The following is a 21027-nucleotide window of genomic DNA, read 5'->3' on the forward strand; positions in this document are numbered from 1 at the left end:
TGTGCCAGTACAAAATAGGCCCATTTCCTGCAGCCCCTGCAGGGCACAGAGGGACAGAGCACCTGAGCAGGAGCAGAGCAGGGACCCCAGTCTGGGCTGGACCTGCCCTGCCACACTGCCTGGCAGCAGTGAAACCTCTCAGCTCTGCCAGGGGAGTCACTTATGGAATCAATCACACTGGCACTGTGACAACTGCTTTGTCTTCTATTTCTTCTCACAGTGCTGCAGACTTCCAGGCAAAGGGGCCTCCAGGAGGAGAAGGGGAAGGAGGGGACTCCATTAAATGAATAAAATAGGAAAGGGCAGGTAAAGTCATTACCTGGTGTCCTTTCAGCAAGGAACAACTAAATCAAAGCCTAATCAATATATTCCTTTCAAGTGAAGTTCAAACACAAATCCCAGCCCCAGGAGCCAGGCTGGAGGGAGCTGAAGCTGCAGTGCTCAGAGGGCAGAGCAAACATCACCTGCCCATTAAACCTGCACTCCAGGCTGCAGCTAAAAGCTTCCCTGATGACAGGGGGAGCAGAGCCCTGGGGGAGGCACTCAGCTCTGAAAACCCTCCTGCCATCCATGTCCTCACCCAGCCCCTCTGGGGACACCAGCACGGTCCCCAGGGCAGGGACAGCTGCAGGCAGCCCCTCGAGTCAGGGCCACCCTGCCACTGAGGCAGGACAGGGACATTGGCCCAGGGTGGCAGGACAGGGACAGCCTGTTCCAGGGTGAACAAGGACAGGGACAGCCTGTTCCAGGGTCCTAGGACAAGCAAAAGGAACTTGAGAAGGAACCCAAGTGAAATCGGCAGGAATGCTGGAGCACTTACAGGAACAAATGATGGATTAACACAGCACAAGTTTCCTCCTCCAGGATTCCCTATTGTGGCCTTAGCCTGGTTCAGAGCTGCTCCCACCACTCCTGCCCCACGCTGCAGGAGATCCTGCCTTGGACATGGACAAGGGAATTAGGGAATTCAGCCACCTTGCAAGGAAGTTTAAAACTTCCCCCCCAGCCCTGCCTTACGGGGTCACCACTGGGCTGGAATCCTTGCCCAGACTTTGCCTGCAGACCCCAGAGCTTCCTTCACCCTCAGGAGGAAATCATGGTCTCACCACAGATCCAGGCTGGGATTTACTGACTTCATCTGCTCAGACTTGCAGACTATTCACAAAGAAATTATCTGGCAATAATGTGGGTGCACATCATTCGTTAACACCTTTTCTGAACAAGTAATAAAAAATAAATATAAATGCTGTAATTCCCACCCAAATGCACTATGACTTCTACCAAAAACCCCAAAGTGGGGCAGGACAACTTTTACTCATGTTTTTATTCAGAGTTGGAATCAAGTAAGAGAAACGTGACAAATATGGGGAGTTGTGAAATGGCACTGGCAGTCCACTAGGAATTAAAAAACCCTCACCCCACCCACAGAACAGGCTCATGCCTCAGTTACAAAAATAATGATTAAATAAATCAGTGCCTGTGGTGACCTTGACAAGCTTTATGAAACATAACTTTTCCCTCTCTTTCTATAAAATGCAGATATTATCATGGCCCACTCCTCAGCTTCTTGCACTACCCACAGAGAGTTTAGCATCTCTGTCAGGGTTACACCCAGAATTAGGGTTACACCCAGGGGTAAGGAGGGTTCAGAGAAGCACAAAGCCCAGAGCCCAGTGACTCTGCAGCACATGAAGCAGTGCCAAGGGGAGCACAGGAGTGCCACATCCTGACTCCCTCCACAACCTTCTGCTTCCCTGTGCAGCTCTTTACTATTTCACCTGGGCTGTGCAAACCCACGGGTTTTATCACAGCCAGGCACCAGATTTACCATTCACAGAGGATTTTGTGCTGCTCCTCGTGCAGCTCATGCCCTGCTGGGTTCCTCCCCTCACTCTGCTGCTGCCCTGCTCCCTTCTCTCCCAGCTCTCCAGCCGACAGGAGCAGTGGGGAGCTCAGGACCAGCAGCCAGGCTGGGCTGCTCCCAGTGCCAGCAGGGAGGGCTGGAGGCAGCAGAGCAGGGAGACAAGGGGTGAGCAGGGGCCAGGGCCACCCTTGCAATGCCCCTCCCAGAGCTCTGATGTGCTGCCCTGGGGCATTTGTGTGTCTGTGCCCCAGAGCTGAGCAGGGCAGGAGCCCCAGAGCTGAGCAGAGAGCACTGGGGTGCCCCAGGAGTGTCCTGTGCAGAGCAGGGGCTGCCAGGCTCTGGGACCCCACAGCTGGGCAAACAGGATGCTGCTACAGCCACCTAAACACCAAAAAAACCAAACCAAACAAACTAAACCAAACCAAACTAAACCAAACCAAACAAACTAAACCAAACCAAACTAAACTAAACCAACCCCAACCCAACCAAAGCAACCCGCAACCCAGCCCAACCAAACCAAACCAAACCAAACTAAACCAAACCAAACCAAACCCAACTCAACCAACCAAACCCAACCAAACCCAACCAAACCCAACCAAACCAACCCAACCCAACCAAACCCAACCCAACCCAACCCAACCCAACCCAACCCAACCCAACCAAACCCAACCAAACCCAACCCAACCCAACCAAACCAAATCCAAACAAACCCAACCCACCCAAACCCAACCCAACCAACTCAACCAAACCCAACCCCAACCCAACCAAACCCAACCAAAGCAAACCCAACCAAACCAAACCAAACCAAACCAAACCAACCAAACCCAGCCTCACCAGAATGAAGCTCTCAGTCCCCAGGGACAGGCAGGGTCTGCACAACGTGGCCTGAGCCTCCTCATCTGTGCAAAGCCCGGAGTGAAGAGAGCAGGGCTCTGTTCCCAGGGCTCTGCAGGGACGCCAGGGGACACAGGGAGTGCTGGCTCCTGCAGAGCTCTTATCCTGTTACACCTCTGACTGAGACACTGAAGTGCCAGAACTGCTGGGGGAAGTGACTGGGGCTGCAGGAAATGCATCAGCTGCAGAAACCATCCAGGGGCTGGAGAAAGGTGTGACATGATGTAAATTCCCAGGCTGCTCTTGACTTGGCAGTGTAAAGGTGCTACAGAAGCACAAATTGTTATTACAGTATTAGCTGCTACAAGGAGGCATTAGGAAGAAGAAGTGCCTCAATGCCTGGGGGAAATCAGGAGTGAGAATGAATTACAGAAACTGATACAGTTATACATGCCCTGCTCTAAAATGTATTTGAAACAAAACGATTACCATAATAAAAGTAAATCCATTTCTGTTCTGTTTATTCTCTGTAGACAAAAGAAAGGGTCAAGCATTTTTTTCATCAATTAAAAGATGTAAAGAATCAGGACTCAAAACATCAATTTAATTTTGAGCACAGATAATGAGGTGATTTGAAAGAAATAGAATCTAATTCAGGGAAGAAATTCAAGTAATAAAAAACTTACCTTCCTCACACCTTGTTTCCAAAACTGTGAGTTTCCAACACAGAGCTGCCTGTGGAACCAGGGACAGAGCAGAACAGCCTTTGGCTTTTCTGTCAGTAGTAAACCTGAGTAAACTCTGCAGCAGAAAGCTGCTGTTGATCCCTGAGCAGGGAATTCATCCCTTCACAGATTTTCCTGAAAACCCCAAAGGCAAACACAAGGGACAGAGGGGGACAGGGCACAGAGAGGACAGGGCACAGGAAGGGGACAGGGCACAGAGGGGGGACAGGGCACAGAGGGACACCCCAAGAGGCAGCACACGGGGCTGCAGGAGGGGAGCAGCCCCCTGGCCAGCAGGGACAGCAGCACAGAGCTGCCCCTCTGCCCCCAGCTCTGCCTGGAGCTGCTGCACTCACCCAGTGCCACCAGGGCAGGGACAGAGGGGGGAGGCTGCATTGACCCCACATTGATCCCCTGGCAGGCAGCTGGCAGCACAGCACAGGCACGGGGAGAAGTCTATTAATGAGCTCCAACTACTAAATTATTGACTAGTTAAGTACTGCAAATTTGGTCTAATTGTTTTCATGATGGGAGTTTAATTAAAGTGTCTTTTGTATAAAAAGTCCAGCAATATCCTTGCTCAGATAGTGTCAGGGAGAGCTTCCAAAGCCTGCCTGGCTTTCAGAACCAAATTAAAAGTTACATCCAAAGCAAAGCTGTTGAACAGAGGGAGCTCTGGTGTGGGAGAGCCCTTTAGTGCCCAGCTCCAGCTCCTGGGCCCTGCTGCTCTCCCTGCAGGGCACATCTCACCTGCACCAGCCCTGGGGCTGCAGCTCCAGGGCCTGGAAACACAGAGGAGGGGTACAGAGTGAGAGGTGAGGGGGTCCCAGGGAGGAGGGGAAAGCAGCCCAACCCAAACCGAGGGACAGCAAATGACACCAGAAATTCGGGCTGCACAGACTGCCCAGGGCAGACAGAGAGGAGCCAGGGCAGGGTGACAGCCCCAGCTCAGCACAGCAGCACCCAGGGCAGAGCCCCAGCCCTGAGACCACCCAGCCCTGAGACCACCCAGCTCTGAGACCACCCAGCCCTGAGACCTCCCAGCCCTGAGACCACCCAGCCCTGAGACCACCCAGCCCTGAGACCTCCCAGCCCTGAGACCACCCAGCCCTGAGACCACCCAGCCCTGAGACCTCCCAGCTCTGAGACCTCCCAGCCCTGAGACCTCCCAGCCCTGAGACCACCCAGCCCTGAGACCTCCCAGCTCTGAGACCTCCCAGCTCTGAGACCTCCCAGCCCTGAGACCTCCCAGCTCTGAGACCTCCCAGCTCTGAGACCTCCCAGCCCTGAGACCTCCCAGCCCTGAGACCTCCCAGCTCTGAGACCTCCCAGTCCTGAGACCTCCCAGCCCGGAGACCTCCCAGCCCTGAGACCTCCCAGCCCTGAGACCACCCAGCCCTGAGACCACCCAGCCCTGAGACCTCCCAGCTCTGAGACCTCCCAGCCCTGAGATCTCCCAGCCCTGAGATCTCCCAGCCCTGAGATCTCCCAGCCCTGAGACCTCCCAGCCCCTCCTGGAGCTGCCCAGGTGCATTTCCACTGCCCTCGCCCACCCCAGCCCGTGCAGAGGGGCAGCAGCTGCAGCACCCAAACTGTGTGATACTGGAGCAGGGGGGCTGCCCCAGGCTGCACCCCCACAGCAGCACTGGGGGCACTGGGGGCACTGGGGGCACTGGGACAGAGGCAGGAGCTCAGCCTGACAGTAGCACTGGGGCTTCCTGGCCTCCAGGTACTCAGAGATGCCTCATCATGCCTTCCCATGGCTGAGCATTTATTTATGGCACTGCCTACTTGCTGATAGATATTTGCAGTGTTTAGATGCCCTGCCTGGAAGCAGAAGAATTCAGGAGTTGGCTTTGCTAGAATGTGGAGCAGTTGGCAGCACCACATCCACGTTTATTTAGGACAAAATTACACCTGCCACCGAGAGCAGGAGCTGTGCTGTGGTTAAATTGTGTGGCTGGGACTCAGCAAGTGTCACTTCCATTGCCCCAGTTCCATCAGGGATGCAGGCAGGTCTCTGCTCCCTGGCTTGCAGCTCTCCAGCTGGAAACTATAAAGATGTGACTGTGTTAAAGTGATAAACTCATCCAGAGCAGGGATGGGATGAGGGGTTTGACTCCCCAAACTGGAACACCCCCAAAACAGCCCATGGTGAGTGACCAGCTGCACTTTCTAAACCCACAGGTTTAAATTTACAGCACAGGGCCACGGAGAGCACCGAGGGCCCAGGAAACTTCTGAAACAAAAGTTTAAAAAGGCAGAGGAATGTGTCCAGCATCCCAGTGTGGGCTTTCAAAAATGCCTGAGCCATAAGGGATTTAACTTTCCTGGGTTTTTCCTTGAGCACCCTCAGAGCTGCCTGAAGTCACGTGGACCTTGCTGGACAGCCCTGCCACCCTCCAAGGGAACAGCACAGCAAATCAACCACAAATTGCAGGAGACACCAGAACAGACCAGGAATTAATGGGGTTGACATCAGTTGGAAATAAATATTTTTTTTTAAAGACAGTCACATGTATCACATACCTGCTCATTCCAGAGCTACAGGAATTAGAAATTGCACTCTGATCCTGCTGTGGACGTGCCATTTGCAGGTCGCAGTGTGCACAAGGCAGGATCCCCAGGCACAGCTGTGGCACAGCAGGCACCAGAGGAGAGGAAATGTTTGGGAAGGAGCACAGTCCATGCTGAGATTGGAGCTGGCAATGTTTGAGCTGCTGTCCAAGCAGCTGCTGGTGGCAGGAGAGCAGGGCAGGGGCTGTGCCACCTGCTGTGAGCTGCACTTTGGTTCCAGCAATCCCCTGTGCTCTGGCCACGAGCCCAGCCCATGTGGGAGCAAGGGCAGAGCTGCAGGTGCTCTCAGGAAATGCCCAGAGCCTGTCAGCCCAGGCATGCAGAGGCACAAACAGCCCCTTGTGAGGGTCTGGCACAGCCCCACGGGGCTCTGCTGCCCTGCTCTGCCCAGCTGGACACACTCCTGATGTCACAGCCTGTGTCCAGGTCAGTCTGCAGAGCTGAGATTCTTTGCTAAGGCAAGATTCTGCTCCCAAGCAGGTTTGGGTCAGGGTCAGACCAATGGCCTGATCTGGGGAATGGAGCAATTGGAGTTTTTAACACACAAACAAACAAAGCAAATGGAGGATGGGGTGGGATCAGGTCCCAGTGTCTGGGCAGTGCTGCTCCAGGAGCACGGGGGGCTCTGCAGGCACATCAGCAGATTGTCCCAGGGAGAGCACTCAGCCCCTCAGGGGAGCTGCCAGAGCCCAGCAGCATCCCAGGCCCTGCAGGTGCCCTCACCTGCCCTCACCTGCCCTCCTGCCCCCACACTGGAGCCAGTCTGGGCAGGGCAGCCCAGCAGGGACCACGGCAGGGAAAGGCTCAGGCTCCTCCTCAGCAGCAGCTCCTCTTAAAAAAAGCCACTTGAGGAAATGTGATCCCTTTAAACAAGACAAACCACAGCAAAGCATTAAGGTTTTACAACTTGACTGAATTACCTTTCTTACAATCTCAGGAATTACATTCTGGCACATTGCAAGTCTCCAGTAAATAATCCCCAAACCTGATGAGAGAAGAGAATCAGAAGGGAAGAGTCACAGTAGCATGTATTACCATTTTTAAAATAAAAACAAAGAATTGGAAGACTTTACAGCACAGCAAAAGTACAAGCAGAAATGCTGACAAATTACAGAGCATTGGGGAAGGTTCTGTTTTTGCAAGCATAACCCAGGGCTGCTGCTGCTGCTTTGGCAGAGCTCAGAGGGCACCTGCACCCAGCTCAGGGGACAGACTCTGGCCAGTGCCAGCCTGGGTGGGGACAGGGCCCTGGTTTAATCCTGCCCCCAGCCCAGCTGCTGCTCCCAGGCTCCTTCTCACACAGGATTTCCAGAGCATCCTGCCTCACCACACACTCTTCTATTGAGTTGGACTCCGTGACAAGGACAAAACTATCTATTAGGAAACAAATTACAGTTATTTAGTACTTCTGAAAAACGGCTGGCTTTTAGAATCACTTTGCCTTTTAATATTTAATGACCCAGATCAAGAACAGAACGCTCCCGGAGGAGCAGCCAGCTGGCAGGGAGCCCAGGGGAGAGGATTCTCTGGGATCACACTGCAGCTTCCCCAGCAGCTGCCTTGGTGAGATCTGGGGAGAAAACTCTGCTGGGTCTGGCTCCTGAGCTGGGGCAGGCACACCATGGGGAGCAGCAGCAGGGACAGAGGGATGCTCTGGGGAGGAGAGTTCCTGCTCCTGCAGGGAAGGGCAGCACTGGTGTGGGACACCTCTCACCCACAGACAGAGCCAGCCTGGCACAAAACCCCCTGGACCAAAGGGCATCTCTGAGTGCACCACAAAAACACAGGGCTGAAACTCTGGGGGTTAAAGCACTGGGGACTAGAGACCCATAGAATACAATGCTACCTGACCCAAAATGAGTATTGGATGGGGAGTTTGACTGTGGCTCCTGTAGGAGGAGCCTGGGCTGTTCCCCCAGGCCCTCAGACACTTGTTTCCCTCGTGTTTCCAGCTGCTGACACATCTGGGACTGACCTGGCTGCTGTGAGAACATGCACACAGCACTGGTGAGCAGGGGCACTGGTGGGAGCTCACCCAGCTCTGGCAGCACGAGGCACTGAAGGGACCTGTGGCAAAAGGCAATCAGCATCCACCTGCATGACAAACCCTACTGTAAAGCACGAGATAATGCAGTGATCTCAAATAACACCAGAACCTCACTGTGACTCCCATACTAATGCAAAGGCCAGGCTGAAGAAACACTGCCATCAGCCTGGCAGGAGAGAAAACAGAAGCTTCAGGAAAGGCAGGCAAATTGCATTTAAAGGCTAACACAGTTACATAGTGCAATTATGATGTGCAATCACAGGTGCTCCAAAGCTCTGACAACAAAATTCTGATGTAAAAGGAAACTTTTGTTCTGAGCTAAAAAGGTTGACAACTCCAGAACAGAACTGCTCAATAAACCCAGCTCTACTGCTTTTTCTTGCTGCAGGATAGAAGTTGATTTTAAAAGTTGATTTTAAAACCTTTTAAAAGGTTTTCAAGGCTTGTTCTATAGCAAAATTGGAGGCTTCTTCTCCACGTGCAGCTTTGAAAAGGCAGCAGTGGCACAACGACCTCACCAATGCCAGCTGCACCCTGTGAGACCCAGCCTGGGGAGCAGAGAACCCTGACATGGACCTTCCACTCAACAGCAGGGCCAGGCACCCACAGCTGGATTTCCTACACCTGACTGGGAGAAAAAGAACTTTACAGGTCGAGGAGCAGAGGGAGACTGGGAGAGGGGAAGAGCCCCAGCCCTCTGTGCTGGGGTCCCTGAGCAAGGCAACCACTCCTGCTTGTGGCTCTAGGGGAAAACAGAGATTTGCTGGATGCTGAGGGAGAGCACGGAGATCCTTGCTGGGGTTTAATTTGTCCCTACTGTCCCTCCTGTCCCCCCCTGCCCTTCTGTCTCTGTGTCCCACTGTCCCCCCAACCCTACTGTCCCTGTGTCTTTCTGTCCCTCTTTCGTCCACTGTCCCCATGTCCTGCTGTCTCCTCTCTCTGTCCCTGCTGTCCCCATGTCCTGCTGTCCCCCTGTCCCCGCTGTCCCCCTGTCCCCCTGTCCCCCTGTCCCTCTGTCCCCCCTGTCCCCCTGTCCCCACTGTCCCTCTGTCCCCTGTCCCTCTGTCCCACTGTCCCCCTGTCCCCCTGTCCCCCCTGTCCCTCTGTCCCCCCTGTCCCCCTGTCCCTCTGTCCCCCTGTCCCCCTGTCCCTCTGTCCCCCCTGTCCCCCTGTCCCCACTGTCCCTCTGTCCCTCTGTCCCACTGTCCCCCTGTCCCCCCTGTCCCCCCTGTCCCCCCTGTCCCCCCTGTCCCCCCGTCCCCGCTCGGTTCCCGGCACCTCCCGGGCAGCAGCGCCACCGTGTGGCCGCCCCGCAGCGCCGCACAGGGACCCGGGACAGACAGACGGACAGACAGACAGACAACGCGGGAGAGAGAGACAGACAGACAACGCGGGAGAGAGAGAGAGACAGACAGACAGACAACGCGGGAGAGAGAGACAGACAGACAGACAGATAGCCCGAGAGAGACAGAGACAGACAGCCCAGGACACACAGAGACAGCCCGATTCAGGTACCCCCATCCAGGTACCCCCATTCAGGTACCCCTCTTCACGTACCCCCCATCCAGGTTCCCCCATCCAGGTACCCCCATCCAGGTTCCCCCATCCAGGTTCCCCCATCCAGGTACCCCCCGCTCAGGTAGGTCGTTCATGAGCTGCTGTAACACATTTCTTTCCAGAGTGATTTCCTTATTTCCAGGACTTTCCCCCTCCCTCTCTCGGAGTGGACCTAAAGCAACCACGAAGCTGACTTTGCCTGTAACTCACCCACAGCTCTGAATTATTTTTCTCACCCCATTTTTGGCTTGGAGTGTTTCCAGAAACCCTCAGCACCTCAGTATGGGGGTCCCAGTGGTTCCAGGGCCATCCCTCACATTGCTCCAACCAGAACCAGCCGTTCCCCTCTTGCAAAAACCCGGCAAATAAAACCACAGCAAGAATCTCTGTGCTCTCCCTCAGCATCCAATGCATCGATGGTTTCCAGTTTTCCACTAGCAGCAACGAGCAGGAGTGGTTGCATTGCTCATTATTCCAAATCCTGGGAATGCTGGCCCACGTACCTTTGCTGGCTGAAGTTATGCCATCATCTCCAGAAGCAGCAGGAACCAGAAGTTGTTGGAGGGGAATCAGTGGGGCTGCACAGAGTTCTGCAGCACAGACATCACTGCAGCTCACACACAACAGTTTGTGTGAAATCAAAAGATTTCAAAGCAATCAAGGGCTGGGCTTACATGCAAATCTAAATGTAGCCCACATAAATCAAAACTACAGCCTCAAAGACTTGCAAAAATACTAATGTTTAAATTCATAAATATTCCAATTCTTTCCTTTTTAACTGCAGGGAAATAAGGCAGTGATATTGCAAATTCAGCTAAAGCTTTCCAGATTCCTCCACTTGTTTTCTGCTTTGGAAGGGTGGTGGCTGTGAATAAATGCAAATTAAAAACCCACTGCACAGATTAGTCAGTGTGATAAAGGTTGATAAGGGCAGAAGCCTCTCACATACAGATGTGCATATTTCAAATACAGATCAATTCATCACACTTGAACGAAATGTTTTGTTCCCAGCTCATGGACTCACTTCAAAACGACCCCTGCAATCAATTAAAGGCCACCCAAAAAACCCCAAACCCACAATGGCACTTCCCACTGTCCCAGGGACCATCCCTGGACCACAGGCTGCAGCTGATGCAGGAAATGCCCCAGCTGAGGCCACAGTGGGTTTCTGTGGGCCAGGAGATGTCTTGGCACCACCAGAGCCTTGAAGAGCCCCAGAGCTTTGGCTCTGGTCTCTGGGAGCTTGTCTGGTCACAGCTTCCCACCCTGCTCTGCAGCAGAACAACATTCCAGGGCTCCACCTGCAGAGTCGCAGCAGAGCCAGGGCAGGAGCCCCAAGGCAGCTTTAGCCAAGGCATTTATTAGGAGCTCTGGGAATCCCCTCTGCAGAGCTGCTGTTCTGGGTCCAGCCATGCAGCACACTTTGGATTATTAATTACTATTTGCATTATTTAAGCTCCCACCTTGCTCTCCTGGCTGTCACTGCTCAGCTCCAGGGTCCCTCCTGCTTCCCCCAGACATGCAGCAATTCCATTTGCCCTTCTGGCTTGGCTCAAGCCCTTCACAGCAAGGAGCACTGACTCTGCTTGTCCCTTGCCCTTGAGCTGCCAGCACTCCAAGCCAGCAGGAGCTGGCCCCAGCTCCTCTTTCCCAGGTTTGCTGCAAGCTGTCCCCACGATCCAGAGCACATCCACGGCTCACCATGGTGTGGCAGCCAACCACAGTTATTGAGTGAGGCTGTCCCAGCCCCAGAGACACAGCTCTGCACCAGGCCGGGGAAGAAGGCTTGCTCTCTTGCTCTTGGGTTTGTTTTTTCCTTTAGAGAAACCCTTAGATGCCTTTTTGTGTGCTCCTGTTCTAAGGCAAGCCAAGAACAGCTGTAGAAAGTTAACAAAAAACACCAGAAATAGTTTCCAGGATAAGCATCTTTGCCTGTATTTACTGTTCAAAGTCCTGGCAGTTGGAAGGTTTGGGTTTTGCCAAAGAATACCCCATACAGGACAGTTTGGGTCTAGTACAGGGCTCACCACCACCCCAGGGGTCTGCTTCTGTTACTGAGCCATTAAACAGCAGAAAAAATCATAGGTGATCAATGAAACCAAACTGTGCCACCAACTTTAGAGATTCCTGTATTTCATCCAGCATTCTCAGCAGAAACCCTCCAGCTGACCCCACTGAGATCACATGCAGCAGCCTGTGAGTTCAGCAAATCCAGTGTCATCTTTGCAAGCTTTCAGCAAACAGGAAAAACTCGTTATTTTTTGGCAGGAGTTCAACACACCTTCCACTCCTACCCTGGCCCATAAAGTAACCCAGTTCATAAAGACCTAAGAGTTTTTGTAGAAGTCACCCAGCAGAAGGCACCCCCAGCCCAGGGGGGCAGCAGGAGCTGGGCACTGCCTCGAGTGCCTCACCCTGCCCCTCTGGGCCATGGCAGAGCCAGTTTGTGCCTCTGAGCTGCTGCCAGAGCCAGGCTGGGGCTCAGCTCCTGCCCTGCACCCTGTGCCAGCAGCCCAGGGGATGCAGGGGGGTGCAGGGAGGGTGGGAGGGATGGAGGGAGGGGGGCTCTGGGTGCAGCAGAAATTAAACCAGCAGCACGTGACAAGGAGCCCATTGCCTCGACAGCCAGCTCACAGGATGCTGCAGGAAAACTCAAACTTCTGCAAGTGAAATAAGAGCATTTATTGGGTAAATCAAACCAGTGTATCACCAAAAATGAAAGGAGGGCATGGGAAGCTGGGGAAGCAAATCCCTGCTGGTGCAGTCCCCAGGACACTGTGGGAGAGCCCTGAGCAGGGCAGAGCTCAGCTCTGTGATATGTGCACGTGGTGGGAGCAGCTGACACAGCCAGGAGTGACAGTGCTTGACAAACACTACATTGCCAAAGAACAACAATATTGGTTTTATAAGGCATTTTTGAGTCTGGTTTTATTGTAAACACTATCAGGCACTGGTTACTTTTTTCTTATCTTAGGGCAGCAAACTCTCCAACAAGCCCAACAAACGGAGATCAAACAGGTTGTATTTGAGGGAAGGGATCTGCCTGACAGCAGTTCCTGATTTGGGAAGTCTCACCTGCCCTGATACCCCAGGGACAACATTTTTCACATTGTGGATTCTGATCTAAGGAATGAAACCAATCAAGTCCCTCCTGTAGATTGATGCACTTCAAGAAAATAAACCCTCAGTACCCACAGCACAATTCCAGCACAAGACACGTGGAAGTGTAGGAGCCAGAACAATTCTGAATAATGTCGGTGTTGCAGAGAAACTTTGTAACCTACCACAGGAAAAGAGAATCTTGGCCACGAATTCTCGTGCCTGGGCTCGCAGCCTCAGAGTGCAGCACGTGTGAGCAGCCAAAAACTCATTTGGGATTTGGGAGCTAAGGCTGCACTGACACCACTCCTGAGTATAAAAAGTAGTAAGTTAATGCTTTAGAGAAAAAATGCCATTTCCCCTGTTTGCCTCAGGCTCCCAGGCCCTGTGCAGTCTGCAAAGGATCCCCATCGTTGCTTCATCCCACTAATTAGAGTTTACCTGCTGCAGATTACAACATGGGATTAGTATTAGGCAAGAGCTGTGCTGCTCACCCCCAGCCTGGGCCTGAGAAATGCTGAGCAGCACTCAGGGGAGTTTTAAATCAGCCCTTCCTTGTAGGGAGGCTCAAACTTAATAACTTCTATTTAGAATAATAAATCCACATGCCCAAGTTTGGGAAGGGTTTTCAATTCCCCCCATAAATCCGACCCCAAAGGAATCCCTGTTCCCTGAAGCAGGTGCCAGAGCAGCAAAACCCCAGCAAATGCTTCTGACCCTGCAGGGCACAGGGAGAGAACAGCAATGGCAGTGCCATTTTCAGTGTGCAGCCAGTTCAACCTGAGAGGCACTGCTGGGGCAAGCAGAGCACAGAGCTGGGCTGGAACACACTGGTACCAGCACCCCTGTGCAGCTGGGCTGGTGCAGACCTGCACTGGTGCCACCTGCACCAGCTGCATGGTACAGCCTGGCACCAGCACCTACTGCACACCTGCACTGGTGCCCAGTGCACACCTGCACTGGTACAGCCTGGTACCAGCACCCACTGCACACCTGCACTGGTGCCCAGTGCACACCTGCACTGGTACAGCCTGGTACCAGCACCCACTGCACACCTGCACCTACTGCACACCTGCACTGGTGCCCAGTGGCACCCACTCTGGTTGCAGGCCAGGCAGTGCTGCAGCTCACACAGCTGGCACAGCTGGAGCTCAGGCAGGGCACAGCTGTCACAGCTGGAGCTCAGGCAGGGCACAGCTGTCACAGCTGGCACAGCTGGCTCAGGCCGCACACAGCCGGCAGCGCTGCCGCCCGCTCTGGTCACACGCTGGGCAGTGTTGCAGCTCACACAGCTGTCACAGCTGGAGCTCAGGCAGGGCACAGCTGGCACAGCTCACACAGCTGTCACAGCTGGAGCTCAGGCAGGGCACAGCTGGAGCTGTCACAGCTGTCACAGCTGGAGCTCAGGCAGAGCACAGCTGGCACAGCTGGCTCAGGCTGCACACAGCCGGCAGCGCTGCCGCCCGCTCTGGTCGCACGCCGGGCAGCGCAGCGCTCGGTAGGACTCGCGGAATCTGTTGGCCAGCATGGAGAATTTGCTTCCGTGGCACAGCGAGCACGGAGCACAGCCCGAGCCCCGGCACTGCCAGCAGCCCTCTGCAGCACTGGCCTCCTGCAGCAGGAAAAAATCTGTTAGTTTGGGAAATTCCACAGCCAGGAAGGTTCTGGAGAGAGGGAAACTGTCCCCTGGCCTCTGCCATCACGGTGCTCCTGACACACCGCTCTGCCTGTGACTATCAGCTCTGCACAGCAAGGACCTCGACCAAAAGGCTCCCACCTGCTTGGGGACAATCTGTGGCTACTGCTAGAAAATGAGAAGTTAATGTGACAGGAATTATAACACACAATACTCCAAACTCGTTCTGTTCTGCACAGCCCCACTCACCCTCCTGTGATTCCTTATCACACCATTCCCACTCTGCAGCCTCAGGTTTGAGCCAGACTTCATTTCTCCAGGGATTGCCCTCAGCCTCTCTCCCCAAATCCCTCCTCACCACCATGCACATCTTCTCTGAGCTGTCCTTCATGCCTCTCCCAAATCCCACCCTGAAATTCCTGGGAGCAGAAGGGCTGAGCTGACCCAAGCTCAGCACAGACTCAGTTCCACGAAACTCCATCAGCTCCACAAGACAACGTCAGGTTTTGTGGGATTGGATCATGGTCAGGCTAATTGGGATTCTGACCCACAAAGACTCCCCCGTGAGAAAGCACATGTGAGGCACGACCTTGTTTCAGCTGATACTGAAGCTTTAGCCTGAAGCAGTCTCAGCCACAGAGCAGCTGTGTTTAGCCTTGTCAGGCTGGAGAAACTCTGGCCTGTCTAACCCCACTGGGAGGGGTGACAGGGGCTGGAGCCCAGCCAGGCTCTGGAAATGCCAGCATCTCCAGGGGAAGGAGCAGGGGGGACAGGAGCAGCTGCAGCAGCACTGCTGCCCCCAGAGCCCACCCCAGCACGGGGCAGGTCCTGATCTCCCGAGGGAGAGGGGAACAGAGTGATGCTCTTCACCCAAACTCAGTTAGCAGCCAGGTAAGAGATGGGTGGGGCCTGGGTGCTCTGAGCAGGGCTAAGGGGAAAATCACTTCCCATTTTCTCTTACCTGCATGTGCTGGTGGCAAGTGACCTCATTCTCCACATCTTTAACATGTCCAGCACTAAATTGTTCTTTCTTGTCCTGGTACATGAACGTCCAGTCATTTATCCCCTCAGTCTGGATGATTCTTCTCATGAGCTCCTTCTGGTCCATGGGGGCACGGATGATTTTCAGGTTATTGGTGTAGATGATGATCTTGCCAAAATCTACAACAGGGGAAGTCTGAAGAAGGAAGTTACCAGTGTCTCACCAGTATAAATTCATTCTGCAAACACTGCACCAGCCAGCACCCCTGCCCACCCCCAGGGCATCCAGCAAACTGGTGGAGGTACAGCCCTAATGGGTGAAATCATATTTTTTTAGCAATTTTAAAGCTAAGCTTGGTCAAACATTTCCCTGACAGCAGCACTTTGCTGACCTGGCCCCTTCTCCCTGGTGTCATATGGAGTTACTGGGGCCTATTGTTTTACACTCCTCACATTTCACCCCAAGCCTGTGTCAAGAAGCCATGCAAAAGGAGATGTTCCCCCACAAAACGCCCTGAGTCAGTCACATCAGCTGCCATGAGGAGCTGGGTGCTGTCCTGGGGCAGCTGCTCCACGAGGGGCAGGTGAGCCCAGAGGTGAGAGCCTGGTGTGTCCTGCCCACCTGCACAGGTGAGAGGCTGGGGGTGTGTGTGTCACAGACTGGGTGTCTCCAGGCTCCAGAGAGTGCTGCTGCAGCACAGGCTGGGACTGGACACTGTGGTTCCTCCAGTATCTGTGCTGGGGAGGGAGAGGAGCCTTAGCCAGGAATGCAAAACAAATTAACGGGCTGGATAAGATCACAGCAGTGCCCTGGCCCCGGGCAGGGGAGATTCCTCTGCTCTGATGTTTGCAGCAAGCTCCATGTCCAGCGTGTCAGCAGGTCAGATATCAGCCAGCTGGGTTTCCCACACACTCTGATGAGCACAGGAATTAACAGACTTTCAGTGTATTCAAATCAAGGCCATGAAAAGTATTTACACATGTTGTGCATGGACTGCCTCTCTATTAGGGCTAAAGAAACACTTCTCTATCAGCAACATTAATTCTATGTTAAGAAAATAGCCAGTGAAACTAAGTTGAGATTGTCAAACTAGCCCAAGAGGAATTCTGGCTGCCAGAGGTGCAGACACCTGGTACCCTGATGGCAGCACTGGCTTCCTGCCAGCTGGAGTCACACAACTTCAATATTTTAAATATATCTAATTAACCTAATGTCCTCCTTACATTTGGCTGCTCTAGATGCAGTAGGATTCCTATGTACAGATATCAATATGTATGGAAATGTTCTATTTTACTCTACCCAATGGACTGATGCAGATCAGCACCAGGAGAAGCCAGAGCACAGCTGGAGAACAGCTGGCAGATGCTGCTCCCTGCTGCCTGCACTGCTGCAGGCCCTGAGGATCCTGCCACCTGTGATTCCATACATCTAGCATATGGAATTCCTGGGAAAATGGCTGGAGATTCCCAACCACCCTTTTCAAATCCTGTCCTGACAAACTGACAAAACCAAAAGTGACAGAACAGTTTTATCTGGATGAGGCTGCAGTGTCACACCCCTGTGCCCATGCTGTTCCCAGCAGGATTTACCCCAGGCTGGTCCCCCATGGCACACCATGCCCTGCACTCACCCCGCAGTGCCCGGCCCCGGGCTGGCACCCCCTGCCCAGGGGCTGGGTGTCCCCCGGCCCGTGGCTCGCTCCCTCTCGCAGGATGCTGATCCTGGGCGCGGTCAGGGCCGTGGGCCAGCAGCAGCGGCTCTGCGGGCCGGTCCCGGGCTGCTCCAGCGGCTCTGCGGGCTCGAAGCTGTGGCGCAGGAGGCGCCTGCAGTGCTCCCGGGCCGGGGGCTCCAGCTGCTGCCCGTCCTCGTACACCTGCTTCAGCAGCCGGCCGCTGCCGGCCGAGGAGACGCGGAACCGAACCTTGCGGGGCTTCTCCTCCGTGCCCGGGGATCGCTCCGAGCCCGGGGGCTGCTTCATCCCCGGGGGCTGCTCCGAGCCCGGGGGCTGCTTCATGCTCGGGGGCTGCTCCGAGCCCGGGGGCTGCTTCATCCCCGGGGGCTGCTCCCAGTCCGGGGACCGCTCCATCCCCGGGGACCGCTCCATCCCCGGGGACCGCTCCGTGCCCCAGGACCGCTCCATCCCCGGGGGCTGCTCCGAGCCCGGGGACCGCTCCATCCCCAGGGGCTGCTCCATCCCCGGGGACCGCTCCATCCCCAGGGGCTGCTCCATCCCCGGGGACCGCTCCATCCCCGGGGGCTGCTCCGAGCCCCAGAACCGCTCCAACCCCGGGGGCTGCTCCGAGCCCCAGGACCGCTCCATCCCCGGGGACCGCTCCGAGCCCGGGAGCCGCTCCGAGCCCCAGGACCACTCTGAGCCCGGAGGCTGCTCCATCCCCGGGGGCTGCTCCCAGCCCCAGGACCGCTCCGAGCCCCAGGAGTGCTCTATCCCCGGGGGCTGCTCCATCCCCGGGGACCGCTCCGAGCCCCAGGATCTCTCCATCCCCGGGAGCCGCTCCATCCCCGGGGACCGCTCCGTGCCCGGGAGCCGCTCCGAGCCCCAGGACCACTCTGAGCCCGGGGACCGCTCCATCCCATCCCGGGCACAGCGCAGCTCCCGGGACCAGCCCCAAGAGGAGAGCTCTGCAGCTTCCCCCGCCACAGCATCTATAATTCAGGGTTTCTGGTAGTTCCTCTCATCTTACAGCAAAACCGACACCGCTGGATTAAATATTGATAGAAATTCACAAAGAGAAAATATCGCTGGTGGGGAAGTCAAAGGCAGGGTGGTGAGTGGGGCCGGGCTGGGCAGCACAGGAAGAAAGGAGTTAACCTGGAAGGAGAGGATTACATAGAAACTCTACCCTTGTTTCTGAAACCATGGAAATGTTTCTGCCACGTGCTGTGGTAAGAACCACCCCAAAAACACCATCCCAGTAGCTTCTCGTAATTTTCTTACAAGGTAAAAAGACAAATTCAGAGGAAAGGCAATCCAGCCTCACAAATTGCAAAAGTGAATAATTCCTCTCCCTTTCTCACACTGAAACCATGAGAGCACAAAGTTCAGTTTCATTTTAATCTAATGTGTTCCTCTACAGGTTATGAGATCTAATTAAGATATTCTCTCCTTAGTGCTCAATTCCTATTTGTAATTCTTGATGCCTTTTAGGGCCTTTTGGATCATTCAGGGTTTGGTTTTCAGTTTTAGGAGACATTCATCATCTCATGCAGCCCCAGCTGAGGGACTTCATTTCCCCAACCCTCCCAAAGCTCCATCCCACCCACGGCACTGGGAGCACTGGCCACCCAGCCCCCAGGAGCACCCAGGGCAGGGAAATGGTTCTTTGCTGGATGAAGCTGGCATGAAGTGGGCACTGAGGAGCAGGGCTGTCCCAGAGCCTGCAGGCACAGGAGCTGCTCTGCCAGCACCAGGAGCTGCCCCACGAGGGCCCAAACCCCCGTGGGTTCCCAGCCTGTCCTGCTCCCCAGCCACCCCCACAGGGTCACTGCTCTGCAGGCAGGAGCTGCAGGGGAAGCTCAGCCTGAGCCCCGGGTCACAACACACCCAGGATTTATTACCTGCTCCCCCACTGCTGCCCAGAAGCACCTGGGAGCAGTAAAGGTGATGCAGCCCTGCAGGCAGAGGGGTCATTTCCACGTGTGTGGTTTGGTAACTGTAGCCTGGTGTTTGCTGCTGTCAAACCCACACACCGACCAGCTTCTCAAGGTGCTCAGGTCCAGAGCACTTGGAAACCCTGATCTCCTGTCTTGGAGAGTTACAGCTGCATCCCTGCAGGTTCAGCACTTACCAGGCAGGTCCCAGAGAGCAGGAAACTGTCCTGGGTGTTCTGCTCTGCTCTGCAGGGAGAAGGGATGAGTGTGCCAGGAAGGCCAGAGGAGCAGAGGGGGGCACTGGGCACTGCTGGGGCTGGGGGCTCACAGGCAGCTCCAGCTCCCAGCAGAGCAGCAGGGGCCCTGGGCTGTGCAGATCAGAGGGGTCAGAGCTGGTTTTGAGTCTGCCCCACAGGCTGGTGTCAGCCTTAACCACCCCACCCCATCCCTGCCAGGTGCAGGAGGAGCAGAGGAGGAGCAGGAGGAGCCTGGGTGACCTCTCCAGTCACAGGAAGGACACATCCATCCTCTCACTGCTGCTCAGCCTGCTTCCACCGCCAACCACTCCTAATGACACCTCAACAAACACACAACAATCTGTCTTCATGAAAATCAGTGAATAAATTTAATTTAAAAATACTTTTCTATTTCTGGACAGGTACCACTCTGCTCCAGCTACTTCAGAATCAGCTGAGGCCTTCACAGCACTCAACAGCCAGAGTGCACAAGGCTGCAATGGCAAAACACAGATTTCCACCCTCTGTGAGATAATGAACAGCCCCCCTAACTCCCCCTCTGTACCAAGTGTGGATGGTGTTTGGCCTCTGTCCCCAGCTGATGTGTTTGTACTCCTGGAGGGGGAAAGGAAAGCAAAGCCTGCAGCATGCAGCTCCCAGGTTTGTGCCTCGGTGCCCCCGGGGCTGCAGGGTGGCCACTGGGAGCAGGGGCTGCTGACCACTGGCTGTGCCCAGCACTGGACACCAGGCCGTGGCTGGAGAGGTGGGAAATTGCAGAGAGGCTCCTTCTCTGCTGGCTGCAGGTCCCACACTCTGCACACCCCTGCAGATCAGGCTGGCCTAATTATGTCTCCAGGCAAACCCAGTTTATTTACTGCCTGTGCTGGGTCCTGCTGTGCACCCAGAGCCCACGGCCAGTGGCCACTGCCCAGCACCAGCCAGCCCTGGCCAGAACAGCCTCCCATCCCAGCCCGGGCTCTGGAGCCCCAGGCAGGTGCTGCCCCTGCCCCTTGCAGCAGCAGCACTGTGCTGGTGGGTGGGTGGAGGAAGAGCTGCCAGCTCAGATCCAGAATCTGTGAGAGGCACCCCCTCTCCTGCCCTCCAGCACTAAAAACAGCCTGAGAGCTCCCTCCTCCCCCTCCAGGAGGCAGGTGGTGCACAGTGCCTGAGGCTCTTCATACCCCTGCAGGGGCTGCCGTGGCACGGCACACACAGCCCTGGCTGCAGTGGCCACAGACCCCAGCCCAGTGGCCACAGAACCCAGCCCAGTGGCCACGGACCCCAACCCAGTGGCCACAGAACCCAGTCCAGTGTCCATGGACCCAGCCCAATGGCCACTGAACCCACCCAGTGGCCACAGACCCCAGCCCAGTGGCCACTGAACCCAGCCCAGTGACCAAGGACCCAGCCCAGTGGTCACAGAACCCAGTCCAGTGGCCACGGACCCCAGCCCAGTGGCCACAGAACCCAGCCCAGTGGCCATGGACCCCAGCCCAGTGGCCATGGACCCCAGCCCAGTGGCCACAGACCCCAGCCCAGTGGCCACAGACCCCAGCCCAGTGGCCATGGACCCAGCCCAGTGGCCACAGAACCCAGTCCAGTGGCCACGGACCCCAGCCCAGTGGCCACAGAACCCAGCCCAGTGGCCATGGACCCCAGCCCAGTGGCCATGGACCCAGCCCAGTGGCCACAGACCCCAGCCCAGTGGCCATGGACCCAGCCCAGTGGCCCCATGGCTCCCTTGGGATGGTGAGGACACAGCTCGTTTGCACTTTGCTTTGGGATCCTGAAACTGTTTTCTGAGTCAATGCTGGAGTTGGGGGAAGCCAAAAGAGACATCCCAGAGTGTGCAGCCACTTGG

General features: G+C 55.2%; 1 protein-coding gene across 1 annotated transcript; it reads right to left on the reverse strand.

Annotated features, from left to right (window-relative positions):
- Positions 1-14135: 14135 nt before the first annotated feature.
- On the reverse strand, positions 14136-17335 carry GRXCR2 (glutaredoxin and cysteine rich domain containing 2; the record flags this gene model as incomplete). Its single annotated transcript, XM_079319901.1, has 3 exons — positions 14136-14315; positions 15301-15516; positions 16952-17335. 3 exons carry the CDS (start codon positions 17333-17335, stop codon positions 14136-14138), a joined length of 780 nt encoding a protein of 259 aa, XP_079176027.1.
- Positions 17336-21027: the final 3692 nt, after the last annotated feature.

This window comes from Erithacus rubecula (assembly GCF_903797595.1).
Source record: "Erithacus rubecula genome assembly, chromosome: 16".
Classification (NCBI taxonomy): domain Eukaryota; kingdom Metazoa; phylum Chordata; class Aves; order Passeriformes; family Muscicapidae; genus Erithacus; species Erithacus rubecula.